Here is a 16,203-nt window from a genome sequence, read left to right on the forward strand (position 1 = left end):
GGAGGAATAACTTTGAATAAAGGTAAAGTTATATGGTTTATGAATGAAGAACAACCTGACTTCCCTGCCTGAGACCTGATGTCAATCTCATTCTTCAATTCAGGTGGTGAAGCAGTTTGATAAAGGAAGTGACTACTGTACCGTAGATTTTAAAGGCATAAATGGCCTTTAGTTCTCGAGGGGCCATTTCACTCAGCACCGAAAACATGTCTACAAAGTCATTGAAGCTCAGGTTCCCTTCACCATCTTCAGAAAAAGTCTTCACTATTTGTTCCTTGAATGGATTCTCCTGTGAAAACAAACAACTTTGTTACAACAAAAGCCTATCAGTCTATCCACCTCAGTATATTAATAGTCATTCGAGTCATTTAGAAAGGGTTAATCCCCCATCACCGTACATTCACTGAATCCTTCACAAAAAAGTTCATCTTCATTATTGCTCCTTCACTCTTCAAAGGTCAAACTACATTTATTATCAAAGTTAGTACAGGTATACGTAATACAACCTTGAGATTTGTCTCCTGACAGGCAGCTATGGTTATATAAAGTATACACACTTTGATATTAAATGCACTTTGAACTTTGAAGATTGAAGGAGACAGTAATGAAGATTCAGATTGAGGATGACTTACTTCCATTATTATTCCTTTAGTGGGGTGGCTATTAAATACCGGCACACTAGTCTGACAGAACAAGACCTTGGTCTAATGACAGTCAGAGAACATTCTCTACTGCATGATCTTAACACACCCATACACATTTGCTTGTATACATTCAAAACTACACACAGATGCTTAGACACATCCCAACCATACTCAGATGAACTCTCTACCTAGGTCCTCCTTCCTCAACCCCTTCTACTTGCTCTGAGAGAATTAACCTTTGCTACTCATCCCAGGGCTGTGCTGTTTGGGAATTGATAGCACATTTTTTGATGGTGTGTGAAACATGTCACTTGGTTTGAAACATTAATCAAGGAGGTGACTGCTGCTGTAATAATGTCAAATTGCCTAGAAACATTCACTTACTTTAACGAAAACAAGAATTAGTAAGGGTCAAAGGGGCATGTCAAATTTCTTTAGCCTCCTGAGGAAGTAGGGACATTGATGAGTAGCTGAGGCATTTATGTGATTAGACCAGGACAGACTATTGGTAATGTTCACTCTGAGGAATTTGAAGTTCTCAACCCTCTGTTAGGACTTTCTGAACAGATTGAGATTGTGGTAAAAATTGCTAGTGCAGTTTGAGTGCCGATTTAAAGGTAAGGTTAAAATAAAGGTTAGCTTTATTTGTCACACGTGCTTCGAAATATACAGTGAAATGTGTCATTTGTGTCAGTTCAAATCAGCAAGGATCGTGCTGGGGACAGCCCACAAATGCTGCCATGCCTCCAGCTTGGCACTACAAATAGCATGTTCACTACTCACTAACCGTAATTATATGTCTTTTTGGAATGTGGGAGGAAAGTGGAGCTGGCGCTGTAATGGTGTTATGCTAACCACTACACCATCATTTAAAAAGTGAGCAGGGCTTGTTGGGTCTTTCTGTGGAAGTGGAGATTATTTGAGTTAAAGGTCTGGCAAGGAACGATTAAAAAGTAGCAACACACAGCATCTGCAGATCTTCTCTTGTCCGTGACCAATAAAAAGAAGTTGGGTCTAAGCACAGCAGCTATTGTTGGAGTTGGACAGGGTTAGCAGAGGGGAGCTTGAGCCTTTGACTCAAAAGGATTCGTAAGCAGAGGCAGAGGCTAGGTTAAGATTTTTGTTAAGGCTTCTCTTTCTTTGTCAATTAGTGCCTAGCTGGAGTAGTGAAATGGATTTGAAATCCGTAGTATGCTCCTCAAGCAAGAGATAGGAGACCTAGGAGGCCTCCAGTCTTCCTGATTACCACGTCGGAGAGAATTGTATCTGGGTGCAACTCCTTACAGACCATGTTAGGGAACTGGAGTTCCAGCTGGATGACCTTTGTTTCATTTGGGAGAATGAGAAGGTGATAGACAAGAGCTACAGGGTGGCAGTCCAGGGGGAAGGTAGCTGGGTGACTTTTATAGGGAAAGGGAGTAGGTAGATAGTGCAGAGTGCCTCTGTAGCCATTCCCCTCAATAACAGAATTACTGCTTTGGATACTGTTCCTCTGGGTCTGCTGAAGAATTACCAAGAGAAAATTGCAGCAACCAGGTCTCTGGTGCTGAGTCTTGCTCAATGGCTTAAAACTGAAGGGGGGAAGAAGAGGACATTGGTGGAGATAGAGGATTGAATAGTTAGGGGAAGATTTTGTGCATGTGAAAGAGATTCCAGAATGGTTTATTGTCCTCCCAGGGACATCTCAGGTTGGGTCCACAGCATTCTAAAGTGGGGTGGTGAACAGCTAGAAGTTGGGGTACATATTGGTACCAATGTCACAGGTAGGAAAGGTGATGAGATCCTGAAGAGAGAATATGGAAAGCTAGATAGGAAACTAAAAAGCAGAATCTCAAGGATGGTAATCTCTGGATTGCTGACAGTGCCACACACCTGTGACGGTAAGAATTGGATGATTTGGCAGATGAATGTGTGACTGAGGAATTTGTGAAGGCAGCAGGATTCCAGATTTGTGGCTCATTGGGATCTCTTCTGAGGAAGGTACAAAAAGGACAGGTTACACCTGAACTTGAGGGGGCCAATATTCTCTGGGCAGGTTTGCTAGAGCTGTTGGGAAAGGTTTAAACTAGTTTGACAGGGGGGTGGGAGCCAAAGTGATAATTCAGAATGTGGGGCAGTTGGTGTGAAGTTAGATGCAACATGTAGAGAGACAATGAGGAAGGATACTGTAGGTAGTGGAAATTACAGTCTGTTGGTGGGTTGAAATGTGTCTATTTTAATGCGAGAATATCCCAGAGTTTGCTTGGAATTATAGTACTGAAGGCACAGCTGTAATCAATAAACAATAGTCTACTGCCATTTCCGGCATTAGTCTTCACTCCATTGGGATTACGGCATTCCTTGTCCAGGTAATGCAGCCCAGGAAACCACAAACAAGAACCAAACTGGAGGTCTCTAAGAGATGAAACTCTAGTCTCTCTGGCTTCAGAGATGAGAAGCTACTTGACTTTTTGCACAATTCTATTGTATAGAACCACCTTTAATAAAAAAAAACTAATGTTGTCTTCAAACTCAGGAGTGGCTAAAATATTAAAGGACTTGGGTCAAGTTCTAGACCCTTCCCAATTACACTTGAAAATGAAGGCACAACCTTCGCCTGGACTGGGAAATGTGTCTGATTGAATTCTGTGAGGTTAGTACAGTTTTGTCTGCTATTGCAGCCCTCTTCTTGCATCAGCATTGTAATCATGATCCAAAATTGAAAGTAATGCAGCACGTAGGGGAGAGTGTGGGAAGCGAGGAATGATTGCAAGTGACCACAATGGTTACACAGTACATCTGCATCATTTGGCCACTGTTCATTTTGGTGAATTATATGTAATTAGGAAACTTTAAACTTTCTTGGCATGGTCCTGATGAGACGGAACTCTTAATAGGATGAGGAGGAATTGTCTGCAATCATAAAAGTTGGTGAGAATTTATAAAAATAATTCAATCCTGTCAGGGTTTCAGAGTGTAATCAATCATTCTATATTTGAAAGGAGTCCTGCAGAAGCCACTAAATTTGAAATATCTTCCTGCTAGTACATCTGGGAACAAGTGTTCCCTAGTGTTCCAGCTTTGATTCAGTGAGTAGGAATGTCACCTTTGCATCAGACAGCTGTTGGTTTAGTTGTCCTTAAGAGATCTGAGCACACCATCCAGGTTGACATTCCCCACATTGTACTGAGTACGTGCTGCCTTCTTTCAATTCAGGGGTTAAAGATGTGTACTATCCCACAGCATCATTTTGAAGGAGTACAGGGGTGTTTCTACAGAGGCTCAGGGCAACACTTAACCCTTTGAATAAAAAAGTCAGCTTCGCATTGCAGTATGATCTTAGTGTGCACAATTTGGTTGCTATATTTTCTACAACTTCAAGATACACTTCACTATCTGTCAGCTGGGCACATTGAGCGTGTAAAATAATTTTATTAGATACAGTGTTGTGGCAAGAAATAATGAAATGTGTTGTAGAATGTTGTCCATTCATTGTTTTCTATACCTCACAGGATTACTCTATTCATTTGACCATCTCCATCAAGATGACCACCTCCAATGGCAATGTCACCATGTCTAAGTCAACTTTTGACTGCTGGAAGTCAGCAATGAGAACTTTCTTTTAGGAAAAGCTACTAAATACTGTGGCTACAAAGGCGTGGATGTCCTGTAGCATCCACCTCATCTCTTGACATCCTTCCAGGTCAGAAACGTGGTGCAATGCTTTCTTTCAGTCTGCTTGATTGCAGTCCAACAACACAGAAACTCAACATTATTCAGGACCTAGCAGCTTACTCGATTCATACTCCATCTGCCACCTCAAACATTACCACCTGCTTCAGCAGTGTGAGTGCAGTTACAAAATGCACCCAGGCCATTCTCCCAGCACCTGCCACCTGTACCAGCTCAAGGATAAAGGTAACAGACCTCTGGGAAGACCTTATGAAGGTGGCATGAACATTTAAATTTCAATATTTGTCATCACTTGACGTCAGTTTATTTGTATTCCTTCATCATCAATGGACCAAAATGCAGGAACTCTGCCCAACAGCACAGTGAGCACCACCTCTATACTCTTGTATGTTCTTCAATGGTTCATGAAGAAATCCTCCACCACCTAATCAAAGTCAGCTATGGTGGCCAATAGATAACAACCTTCCTAGAAAAGCCCATCTCATGAATGTATAAGAAGCTTTATTATATGAAGAAATAACCTAATGCACACCATCTGTGTTTTGACTCTGAGCCACAGGAAGCTCTAGAGAGCTTCATGGAAGACTAAGCACTTGAGGGAGGCTGCAGCTTAACAACAGTGCTGCATTAAACAATATGCAACATCATTAAAGTCATGAGTTTGTGATGCTGAGTGATTATCATGAAAACCCAAGTGGTTTAACAAATCTCCATCTAGAAAGGAAGTCTTACCCAGGTTAACTCATAAGTGACTCCAGTATACCTTTCTCTAGAGAGCCACTCAAGTGTATGTGGGGGAACCAGTTGATGAGAAATAAATGTCATCCATGCCAACAATGTGCATATCCCATGACTCTAAAAAGATGCATGATTGCCCTCCGAGGCCTGTAACTGCTTGACAGGGTAGTCTTGGCTCATACTCAATGTTTATTTTACAGTCCTTGAAAATAACTTGTTCATGGCATGTTGACTGTCGATGAATCAGCTTATTGCATCAACTGGCAAATCAGCTGAATGTTGTGGTTGTTTTATTAAATCAACACATAGAATCAGAGTGACAGAACACAGAAACAGGCCCTTTCCCCATGACCATCAAGTTTCTTCTTGAGCAAGTTCCATTAGTCCACATTTGGCCTGCATCCCACTAAAGCTTTCCTATCCTGTTAAACACTGTAATTGAATCCACTTTTAAAACTTCCTCTTGCAACTTACTCAACATTCCCACCAGCATCTATGTGAAAAACTTGCCCTTATGTCTGCTTTAAATCTTCTCCTCTCACTTTACACCTGTATCCTCTAGTTACAGATCCTCCTAAACTGGGAAAAAACACCAGATGCCAAAAAAGATGAGTTTTTTGCCTCTTGGTCTTTGGATGCTCTTTTCCTCAGATGGCCAAAGGCTATAGTAATGCAATCTTCAATGACTGCCTTTGGCTCATGAGGTATGGGAAAGTGATCCACATTTTCCATGGTCTCATTGTAGACCTTGATTATCAAAGGGGTGGTGGTATTCCAGGAGAGATAAATAAAGATAGGTATCTTCTGAACATTTAGTATAAAGCCTATGTTATAGAAATCTGGCAACATGACCTGATCCTTGTAGAATCCAACCAAGTTAGTAAGGAGGAGGTCAGGTTTCAGTATTAAAATACTTATGCATCAGGCTGAGGTTGCATGTGAGTTGGCCCTGGTTGGATCAGATTCTGAAGATGGATTCAAAGAGTCATAATTTAAGCAGAATCGCCATTACAGGCAAGTTGGAGTATTTTTCCATCCATTGAGAAGTGGAGGAACAGGTTCAATTGTAGCCAGGAGGAGAATACTTGAGCAATGCTGATGCAATAGCCAGTTCTGCAGCCAGGAGATGTCTTGCTCTGTTATTCTGTTACAGACTGCTGTGCAATTACATGTACATGAGGCACCACCTGTAGCATTACCTCCTAATATCTTCAAAAATGAAAAAAGTTACCAGACCTGGATAAGAAGGCTCTTCTTGGAAGCAATGAGGAATTAGTACAGGTTCTGACACTCTTTTTCCAGATACAGGGGTAGTTCCATGCTTTAAAAAGCAAAAAGTGATATTTGGAATATCTACCAACCAGTCTGGCTGAGACTAACACATAAAACTTAACAGCACAATACAGGCCCCATGGCCTACCACACTGTATAAACTAATTAAATTAGTAACCAAATGCTCAACTAAACCATCCTCCTGCCCATACAATCTCTATTTCCTATACATTCAAGTGCCTGTCTAAGAGCCTTCTGAATGCCCCTATCATATCTGCTTCCACCAGCACCCCTGGCTGTGCATTTCAAGCATTCACCACTCTGTGTAAAAAAACTTGCCTTGCACATCTTCTTGGAATTTACCTTAAGTGTATGCCCTCTGGCATTAGATATTTCAAATCAGAAAAAGTTACTATTTACTGTATGTATGCTTCTTAAAAACCTCTTTCATATCTGCCCTCAGCTTCTGCCATGAGAGTTTTATATAGCAAAAACATGACTTCCCAACTCTTGAACTTATTTGCTCAAATAATAAAGTACGCCATACTCCCTCTTTACCACCCTGTCATCCAGGGTAGCCATTTTCAGGGAGTTGTGGACTTGGACTCCAAGACGTCTCTACACAAAAACATTAAGGGTCTTGCTATTAGTAGGGTACTGTCTATTTACATTTGATCTACCAAAATGCAACACTTCACATTTGGCAGGGTTAAACTCCACTTTCCATCTCTTTGCTCATATCTACACCTTACTCTATTGTTTGCCAGATTCCTATTCTATCCATAATATCATCACTTTTCATATTGTCTGCAAAATTATTAATCCACCAATCTACAACTTCATATACCAAAAACCAGAATTGGGAAACAGGCAGAGTCAATATTCAGACAGACAGAATACAAATACAAATGCTGGCAAGGCTCAGGAAAATTCACTGGCCCGATCTGGCCACATACAGGTGAAAACACAGGACTGAGCAATAAACAGAGAGGCAGATGATAGGTGGAGCACAATGAGACACAGGAGGCAGCAATACAAGTAATAATGAGAAACAGATAAGAGACAGAGGACTCAGTAATACTGGGACTGGAGTAGAACAGGAGCACATGGCAATACAAACCACAGACTGACAGCAAGGGGGAAACACACAAAAAGACAGAGTTCAACTGGAGGTACTGACACACAAGCAGCAGATGTTCCAGTACAGATCCCTGTAGAACACCATTAGTTACAGACTTCCACTCATAAGTCCCATTGACCACTACCAAAGTAATTTGAAGAAACTTGTAAGATTAGTCAGTTCCACCATGGGTACTAGTTCTCATAGTATCCAAAATATTTTCAAGGAGCTTAGGAAGGTCTTGCCCATCATGAAATATCCCCACCACACAGGACACGCCCTCATTTCATTGCTATCATCAGGAAAGAGATACAGAAGCCTGAAGGTACACGCTCAATGATTCAGGAACAGCTTCTTTCCCTCTGCTATCAGATTCCTAAATGGAAATTGAACCCATGAACACTACCTCATTACATTTTCTTTTTGTTTTATTTTAGCACTACTTATTTTAACTTAATCTATTAATAGACATATATATAATGTAATTCAGTCTTTTTTATCTATATTTATTTATCATGTATTTCTTTGTAGTGCCACTGTAAAGTTAACAAATTTCATGACATATGCCGGTGATATTAAATCTGATTCTGATGTATCAGTATTACAGTGGAGTAAAGGGAATTATAGAGGCATGAGAGGTAAGCTGGCCAAAGTCGATTGGAAGGGAACACTAGCAGTGATGATGGCAATGCAGCAATGGCTGGAGCTTCTCAGAGCAATTTGGATGACACAACCATGGCTGACAAGAGAAGTCAAAGCCAATGTAAAAGCCAAAGAGTGAGCATTTAATACAGCAAAAATAGTGGGAACTTAGAGGATTGGAAAGACTTTAAAATCAACAAAAGATATCTAAAAAAGCCATAAGGAGGGAAAGGATGAAATATAAAGGTAAGCTAGATGAGAATATCAAAGAGGATACCAAAATATATAAAGATTTTCAGATATATTAAAAGTAAAAGAGAGGCAAGATCAGGTATCATACGGCTGGAAAATGACAATGGAGAGGTAGTAGTGGGGAACAAGGAAATGGCAGATGAACTAAATAAGCATTTGTATCCATCTTCAGTGTGAAAAGACCCTAGCAGTATGCTGGAGGTTTCAGAGCGTTGGGGACACAAGTGATTTCAATTGCTATTACTAGGGAGAAGGTGATTGGGAAGCTGAAAGGTCTGAAGGTAAATAAATCACCTGGACTAGATGGTCTACACCCCAGGGTTCTGAAAGTGGTGGCTGAAGAGATTGTGGAGACATTAGTAATGACCTTTCAAGAATCGATAGATTCTGGCATGGTGTTGGAGGACTGGAAAATTGCAAATGTCACTCCATCTTTCAAGAAGGGAGGAAGGAAGGAGAATGGAAATTATTGGCCAGTTAGCCTGACCTCAGTGGTTGGGAAGACATTGGAGTCAATTGTTAAGGATGAGGTCTCAAGGTACTTGGAGGCACATGGTAAAATAGGCCAAGTCAACAAGGTTTCCTTAAAGGAAAATCTTGCCTGACAAACTTGTTGGAATTTTTTGAAATAACAAGCAGGATTAACGAAGAGGTATTGGTGGACCCTATGGACTTGGATTTTCAGAAGGCCTTTGACAAGGTGTTGCACGTGAGGTTGCTTAGCAAAATAGGAGTTCATGGTATTACAGGAAAGATACTAACATGCAAAGAGCATTGGCTGATTGGAGGGAGGCAAAGAGTGGGAATGAAAAGAGCCTTTTCTGATTAGCTACTGATGACCAATGGTGTTCTGCAGGGGTTAGTGTTGGGCCCACTTCTTTTTATTTTATATGCCAATGATTTGGATGATGAAGTTGATGGCCCTATGGCCAAGTTTGAAGATGACATGAAGATAGGTGGAGGGGCAGGTAGCATTGAGGAAGTAGGGAGGCTATAGTAAGAAGTAAACAAGTTAGGAGAATGAGCAAAGAAGTGGAAAATGAAATACAGTGTTGGCAATTCCATAGTCATGCACTTTGGTAAAAGGCACAAAAGTGTAGACTATTTTCTAAATGGGCAGAAATTTCTAAAATCTGAAGTGCAAAGGGTCTTGGGATTCCTTGTACAGGATTCCCTAAAGGTTAACTTGCAGGTTGAGACAATGGAGAGGAAGAAAAACGCAATTTTAGCATTCATTTCAGAAGGACTAGAATATGAAAGCAAGGGTGCAATGTTTGGTCTTTATAGCGCACTGGTGAGTACTGTGAGCAGTTTTGGGCACCTTATCTAAAAATAGGTATGTTGACATTGGAGAGGGTTCAAAGCGGGTTCATGCAAATGATTCAGTGATTGAAAGGGTTTGTTGGCTCCAAGCCTGCACTTGCTGGAATTTAGAAGAATGGGGGGAGGGAGGATCTCACTGAAACCTATCAAATGTTGAAAGGCCTAGATACAGTGGATTGTGGTGGATTTTTGAGGAGCAGAGGGCACAACCTCAGAATAGAGGGACGTGCATTTGGAACAGATATGAGGAAGAATTTCTTTAATCAGAGGGGGGTGAATCTGTGGAATTCATTGCCATAGGCGGCTGTGGAGGCCAAGTCATTGGGAGTATTTAAGGTGGAGACTGACAGGTTCTTGATCAATCAGGGTGTGAAAGGTTAAGAGGAGAAGGCAGAGAGGGGCACGTATCAGCCATGAACAAATGGCTGAGCAGGCTCAATGGCCTAATTCTCCTATGTTTTACGGTCACATGGTTAAGGTACAACCTGTCCCTCTTGTATAGGTCACCCCAGGCCCAAAAGGGGTTCCAGTGATCCAGAAATCTGAAACACTGCCCCTATCTGACTTTCTATTCCTGGCCTATCACGTGGCACCAGGAGCAATCCACAGATTACTACTTCTGAGATCTTGCTTTTCAGTTCTTTCCTAACTTACTATATTCAATGTGCAAGACCTCCAAGACTTCTTCCTCCTTTCCATCTATGGGACTTGATAATTGTTAGGTAAAAGGCTGAAAGACTACATTAATTAGCAGAGCGGTACAGCTAATCAAGAATATTCAACACTGATTTCTTAAGGAAAGTCTGTGATTAATGAGCTTTAATTTTTTGAGGTGTTAACAAGGAGGCTGATGAGGGTAGAACCATTGATGTGGTCTATTGGGATTTTAGCAGGATACTTGACCAAGTCTCAGATGGTACAGTAATACACAGTCCAACTACTCAAGAAGGCTCAGATCTTCAATAGATCTTTCATTTCTTTATGTGTTCCAGGTGCTCTGAACATTTGACACCTTGCCTTTTACCTTTGGCCTTGTCTAATAATGCCAGTAAGGGTAACCCTCCTCTGCCACAGGTCCACAAAAGAGGCAGAGAGCACCAGGAAGGGTCAGTGAGGTCATGCTGGTGCTCTATTCCTTCACTACTGCTCACTCTACACCTTCTTTGTAACCTTTAAAGAGCTGTCTAAAAAGGATCACTTTTGAAAACTGCAGCTCTAGATCATCTGCCTGTATATCCGACATCTCTATTCAAAAGGCAGTCACAGCAGTAAATTGCCGGGATTAACATGGAATCGCCAGGGATTTAATAGGCTCTGGAAACTTACTGTTTATTTTTCTTCTCTCTCCTTGGCTGTTCACTGCACTGGGTCTGGGACTGGTCTTTGGATGATTGGTAATACCACTGTAACACAGGTATTATACAGATGTCCCTGTATATCTACTGGTTCTCGCATGGAGTACAGAATCCAAATCCCACTGCAGTCTGATTCTTTGACACAACACTAGGTGCATGGAAATTCAGTGATTGACAACCTCTGGTAGCAAGACTCATTCAAAAAATCGCCATCTCATATAGTATCTGCCGCATATGCATCAAGATAGATAGTCCTGGAGTCTTGATCTCTATCTCTATGGCATTCCTCTATTCCTCAGGGCATTATCTGTCATTCCCCATTATAAAGAACTTAAAGCTCACATATCTTTGCTCTTGCCAGTGCAGACAAAACTTATCTCTGTGTTTGCCACCCACCCATTGAACAGGGAGCAGGTTATTGGCTGCCCTGCTTAATGCTTAATAGATGTTCTTCTCTATTGTCTTGTGGAAGTTCCTGCTACCCTCTATTAAGTACAACAATTCTTCCTGTGATTTGTACCTTGTGAAAAAAAGCAAAGAATCATACTGCTGTTAGCTGCATGACTAAATCCTCCTCAATCATACAAACCGTGCATACACGTGAAGGATGTCCTGCATTTGACAGTGAATGGAGTCTATCCTTGTACCTTTAGCTCCGGCATATTTACTATGAGTTGAATTGGAAGTGTGACATCTGGCTCCTTGGTGTAATCCATTGGCACTATGTGAGGAGCCATCTCATGGTATCTGCCATGCAACCTGCAGAGAAATGAAAGACAATCTCTGAGCACCTTGATAACATATGCATTCATTTGCAACTTGGTGTGTCTTTAAGCATTAGCCAGTCCATCTGTTGCTTGATTAATAATTAAGTCACTGATCATTGATGTTGGGACATTTGGCAACTACATCAATGTTTTCTTTCTCATATGACTCAGTCTGAGAAATGCTACAAGCAAGGAAAAAAAGTAAATCATTGGGTTTTCAAGAGTGTCTTAATAACTTTCACTACAGTTTTACTCAGGTCCAAGTGTCAAAAATTAAACATCCTTTTCTTGTTTGCTTGTCAGTATGATTTAACTGTCTGGTGCAAAGCAGTTTGACCCATTTTCAATCGACTCACATTTTTTCCATTAGATTTGAGAGAATATTAAATAATTGGCATGCTAACATATTAATTAATTAAGATATTTAAGAGATAAGGACAGCACAGTAGCATAGCTATGAATACAATGATTTATGGCACCCGCAGTAAGATTGGGGTTCAATCCCACTGCTGTCTGTTTTTCCCATGACCGTGTGGGTTTCCTCTGGCTTCTCTGGTTTCCTTCCACATACTTTTAGGGTTGGTGAGTTGCGAGCATGCTATGATGGTGCTGGAAGCAAGGCTACACTTGCAGGATACCCAGCACAACTTTCACTGATTGAACACAAATGAGAGATTTCACTATATGCTTTGATGTATGTGCGACAAATAAAGCTAATCTTTCGTTCTTTATACAAGGCTAAATACTGGAAGCATAGTTTTAGAGGTGCATCTCATCATCTGGGCTCTGCCCTAAGGTCACACCAGGATGACAGTGACGATACATTTTCTCATCAACTGCCCTGCTCTTCTTACTCCTTCAGACATATTGAAATATAATATCAAGCTATAGATGTGGTTAGCTCAGACCTAAAGAACTAAGCACTGTTCTGGTCCTCACATTAAGAGAATAAAGGCAATAAAGAAGCTGAAATGGCTGGAGATTTGGTCGTCGGATCACAACGCTGCACTGAACAAACCTAGATCTGAATGCAGGCCATCACTAGCCAGATGGAGACCTGGACCTATATAAACCAAAAGACACTGTTAGACCTGAACCCAGACTTTCCATTGAAGAGTCTAGGTTCAAGACTCACGTATCACTGAATGGTTTGCATCTAGACTAAAGCCCATCCTTGGAGGGATAAAGAACTAGGCCCATATCGTCTATAAGGTAGTTCAAAGTTCAAAGTAAATTTATTATCAAAGTACATATATGTCACCATATGCAACCATGAAATTCATTTACTTGTGGCAATCACAGTAAATACAAGATACACAATAGAAACAATGAAAGACCGCACCTAACAGGACGGACAACCAATGTGAAAAAAAGCTCTGCAAATACAAAAAAAGAGCAGACAAAAAACAAATAAGAATGATCATAAATAATCTCACAGCCTCTACAATGGACTCACTTTCAAGGACTCCTCATCACCTGATCTTGATATTTATTGCTTATTTACAGTATTTGTTGTTATTTCATTTTTTCTTTTGTATTTGCAGAGTTAGTTGTTGTTTGCACATTGGTTTTTTGTCTGCCCTGTTGGGTGCCATTTTCATTATGGTTCTTGGATTTACTAGGTATGCCCGCAAGAAAACAAATCTCAGAGTTGTATATGGTTCAAAGTTTAACGTACTGCAAGATTTATTATTAGAGGACATATAAGTCACTGCATACAACTCTGAGATTCTTTATTCCTGCGGTCATACTCAGCAAATCTATAGAATAGTACTTGTAACTCTCTCATGGGGCTCATATACAAACTTGGGTTGTTAGCTAACTCTGCTAACAGCCAATGACTCAACGGTGAGGCCACCTTTCGTTCGTGATATAAGTCTATGGTCGGTATTATTTGGGGTTCCATCAAACAGGGAAGTTGGGATGTTCTGGTTAAGGAACATTAATTGTAGTGAATGTTGTGTAAATACTGCCCCATGCACAATTATCGGTCGCCATGAAATGACAGATCACACACTGGCATAAAATTGCAAAGTAAGTGTATTTACCATATTTTCGACTTTAACAAATAGTTACAGTAAAAGAAAGGAAAAATTAAAGGGCCCATTACAGTTAAACCAGTCCAATGTGTACATAAACCTTGGCTCATTTCTGGCATAGTTGGGAGTATCTCGTTACCCACGTGCTGAACCCACATTCTGTGTGAAGGCACCCATCATATTCCAAACTTCCCTTGAAGAGCATCTTGAACAAACTGGCTCTCTCAAGAATATTGGTATGTCCTCCTGTCCTTCAGAAATCTGATCCCACCCAGCTCTACCAAATCTTCCAATAGGCAGAAAGTTACACAATCCTGAGTCAGACAATGTGGCTCCTCACCTTTAGCCAAAGCCAAAACACTCTTACCAGCAGAACACACTGCTTTTGAGAAAACTGCTGAAATAAAAATACCTCACAGATTAGTAGTAGAAATCTTAACCCAGGGTATTACAATACTATAACGGGATCAGTGAAAGATCAAGTAGAGCACAGAAGGCAACAAACTGTAAAAATGCAAATCCAAATAAATAGTAATAAGTAACAAGAGCATGAAATAACAGATAAAAAGTCCTTAAAGTAAGATCATTGGTTGAGAGAACATCTCAATAGATGGATGTAGTTACCGCCTTTTGTTGAAGAGCTTGATGGCTGACATATATGTACTTTGATAATAAATTGACTTTGGACTTTGAACATGAACTTTACTTGTGGGCGTTCCCAATAAATACAAGACACACAATAGAATCAATGAAAGACCACCCTAACAAAAGGCAACAAATTATACAAATACAAAAAGATAAAAAGAAATCATAAATAAACAAATAAATAAATATAAAGCTAATGAGATGAACGAGTTCCTGAAAATGAGTCCATAGGTTGTGGGAATAGTTCAGTGATGGGACGAGTGAAGTTATCCCCTCTGGTTCAAGAGCCTGATGACTGAGGGGTAATAACTATTCCTGAACTGCTGCTGTGATTCCTGAGGCCTTTGTACCTGCTTCCTGAAAAGAGAACATGGCCTGGATGGTGGGTGTCCTTGTTAATGGATGCTGCTTTCCTGTGACTGCACTCTGTGTAGATAGGCTTAATGGTGGGGAGGGCTTTACCATGATGGACTGGGCTGTATGCACTATTGTTTGTAGGCTCTTTTGTTCAAGGGCATTGGTGTTTCCAAACCAGGCCATGATGCAACCAGTCATTATACTCTCCACTAGACATCTATAGAACTTCGTCAAAGTTGTAGGTGACATGCTGACTTTTCACAAATTTCTAAGAAAGTAGAGGCACTGCCATACTTTCTTCATAATGGCACTTATGTGCTAGAGCCAGAACAGATCCTCTGAAACGATAACAATTCAGAATTTAAAATTGCTGACCCGCTCCACTTCTGAATACCCTGATGGGGACTGGCTCATGGACCTCTCTCCTCCTGCTGAAATCGATCATCATCTCCTTGATCTTGTGACATTGAGAGAAAGGTTGTTGTTGTGGCACCACTCAGAGAGATTTTCAATCTCCCTCCTATATGCTCATTCATCAGCACCTTTCATTCGGCCAGTGACTGTGGTGTTGTCAGCAAATGTAAATACGGTGTTGGATCTGTTCTCACAGTCATAAGGATAAAATGAGTAAAGCAGGAGGCTAAGCACACAGCCTTGTGGTGCACCTGTGCTGATGGAGATCGTAGAGGAGATGTTGTTACCAGTCTGTACTGACTGAGGTCTGCAAGTGAGGAAATCAAGGATCCAATTGCACAAGGAGGTATTAAAGACGAGAACTTATTGATTAGTTTTGAAGGGATGTTAGTATTGAATGCCAAGCTGCAGTCAACAAAGAAAATCCTGAAGTATACCTCTTTGTTGTCCAGATGTTCCAGGATTGAGTGAACATCCACTGGTTGACCTGTTGTGATGGTAGGCAAACTTGAGTGGATCCAAGTCACTTCTCGGGTAAGAATTGATATGTTTCATCACTAACCTCTCAAAGTACTTCATCACAATCGATGTAAGTGCTACTAGATGATGATCATTGAGGCAGGTCACTACATTCTTCTTAGGCACTGGTATAATTGAAACCTGTTTGAAGCAAGTGGGTATCTCCGACTGCTGAAATGAGAGGTTAAAGATGTCAGTGAACACTCCAGCCAGTTGATCAGCACAGGTCTTTAGTATTCTGCCAGGTACACACCTGGCAATGCTTTCCATCGGTTCACCCTCCCAAAGGATGCTCTCACGTCAACCTAGGAAACTGAAATCACCAAGTCATCAGGGGCTGTGGGAATTCATGAAGGTGCCACCGTGTTTTGATGGTCAAAGTGAGCATAAAAGGCATTGACAAGAGGAAATCTGCAGATGTCAGAAATCAAAGTAATACACACA

The 16,203-nt window shown here is 40.9% G+C and overlaps 1 protein-coding gene across 5 annotated transcripts in view; it reads right to left on the bottom strand.

The window, feature by feature from the left end:
• cib2 (calcium and integrin binding family member 2) overlaps nt 1-16,203 on the bottom strand; it is a 114,178-nt gene that overhangs the window by 30,830 nt on the left and 67,145 nt on the right. For all 5 annotated transcript variants that reach the window (XM_059946023.1, XM_059946022.1, XM_059946020.1 and 2 more), the window contains 2 exons: nt 11,666-11,777; nt 142-289 (listed from right to left, as the gene is read on the bottom strand). In XM_059946023.1, coding sequence (XP_059802006.1) covers nt 142-289; nt 11,666-11,755 — 238 coding nt within the window. In that variant the 5' untranslated portion in view covers nt 11,756-11,777. The remainder of the gene's footprint in view (nt 1-141; nt 290-11,665; nt 11,778-16,203) is intronic.

Source organism: Hypanus sabinus, chromosome 21 (assembly GCF_030144855.1).
Source record: "Hypanus sabinus isolate sHypSab1 chromosome 21, sHypSab1.hap1, whole genome shotgun sequence".
NCBI classification, from domain to species: Eukaryota; Metazoa; Chordata; class Chondrichthyes; order Myliobatiformes; family Dasyatidae; genus Hypanus; species Hypanus sabinus.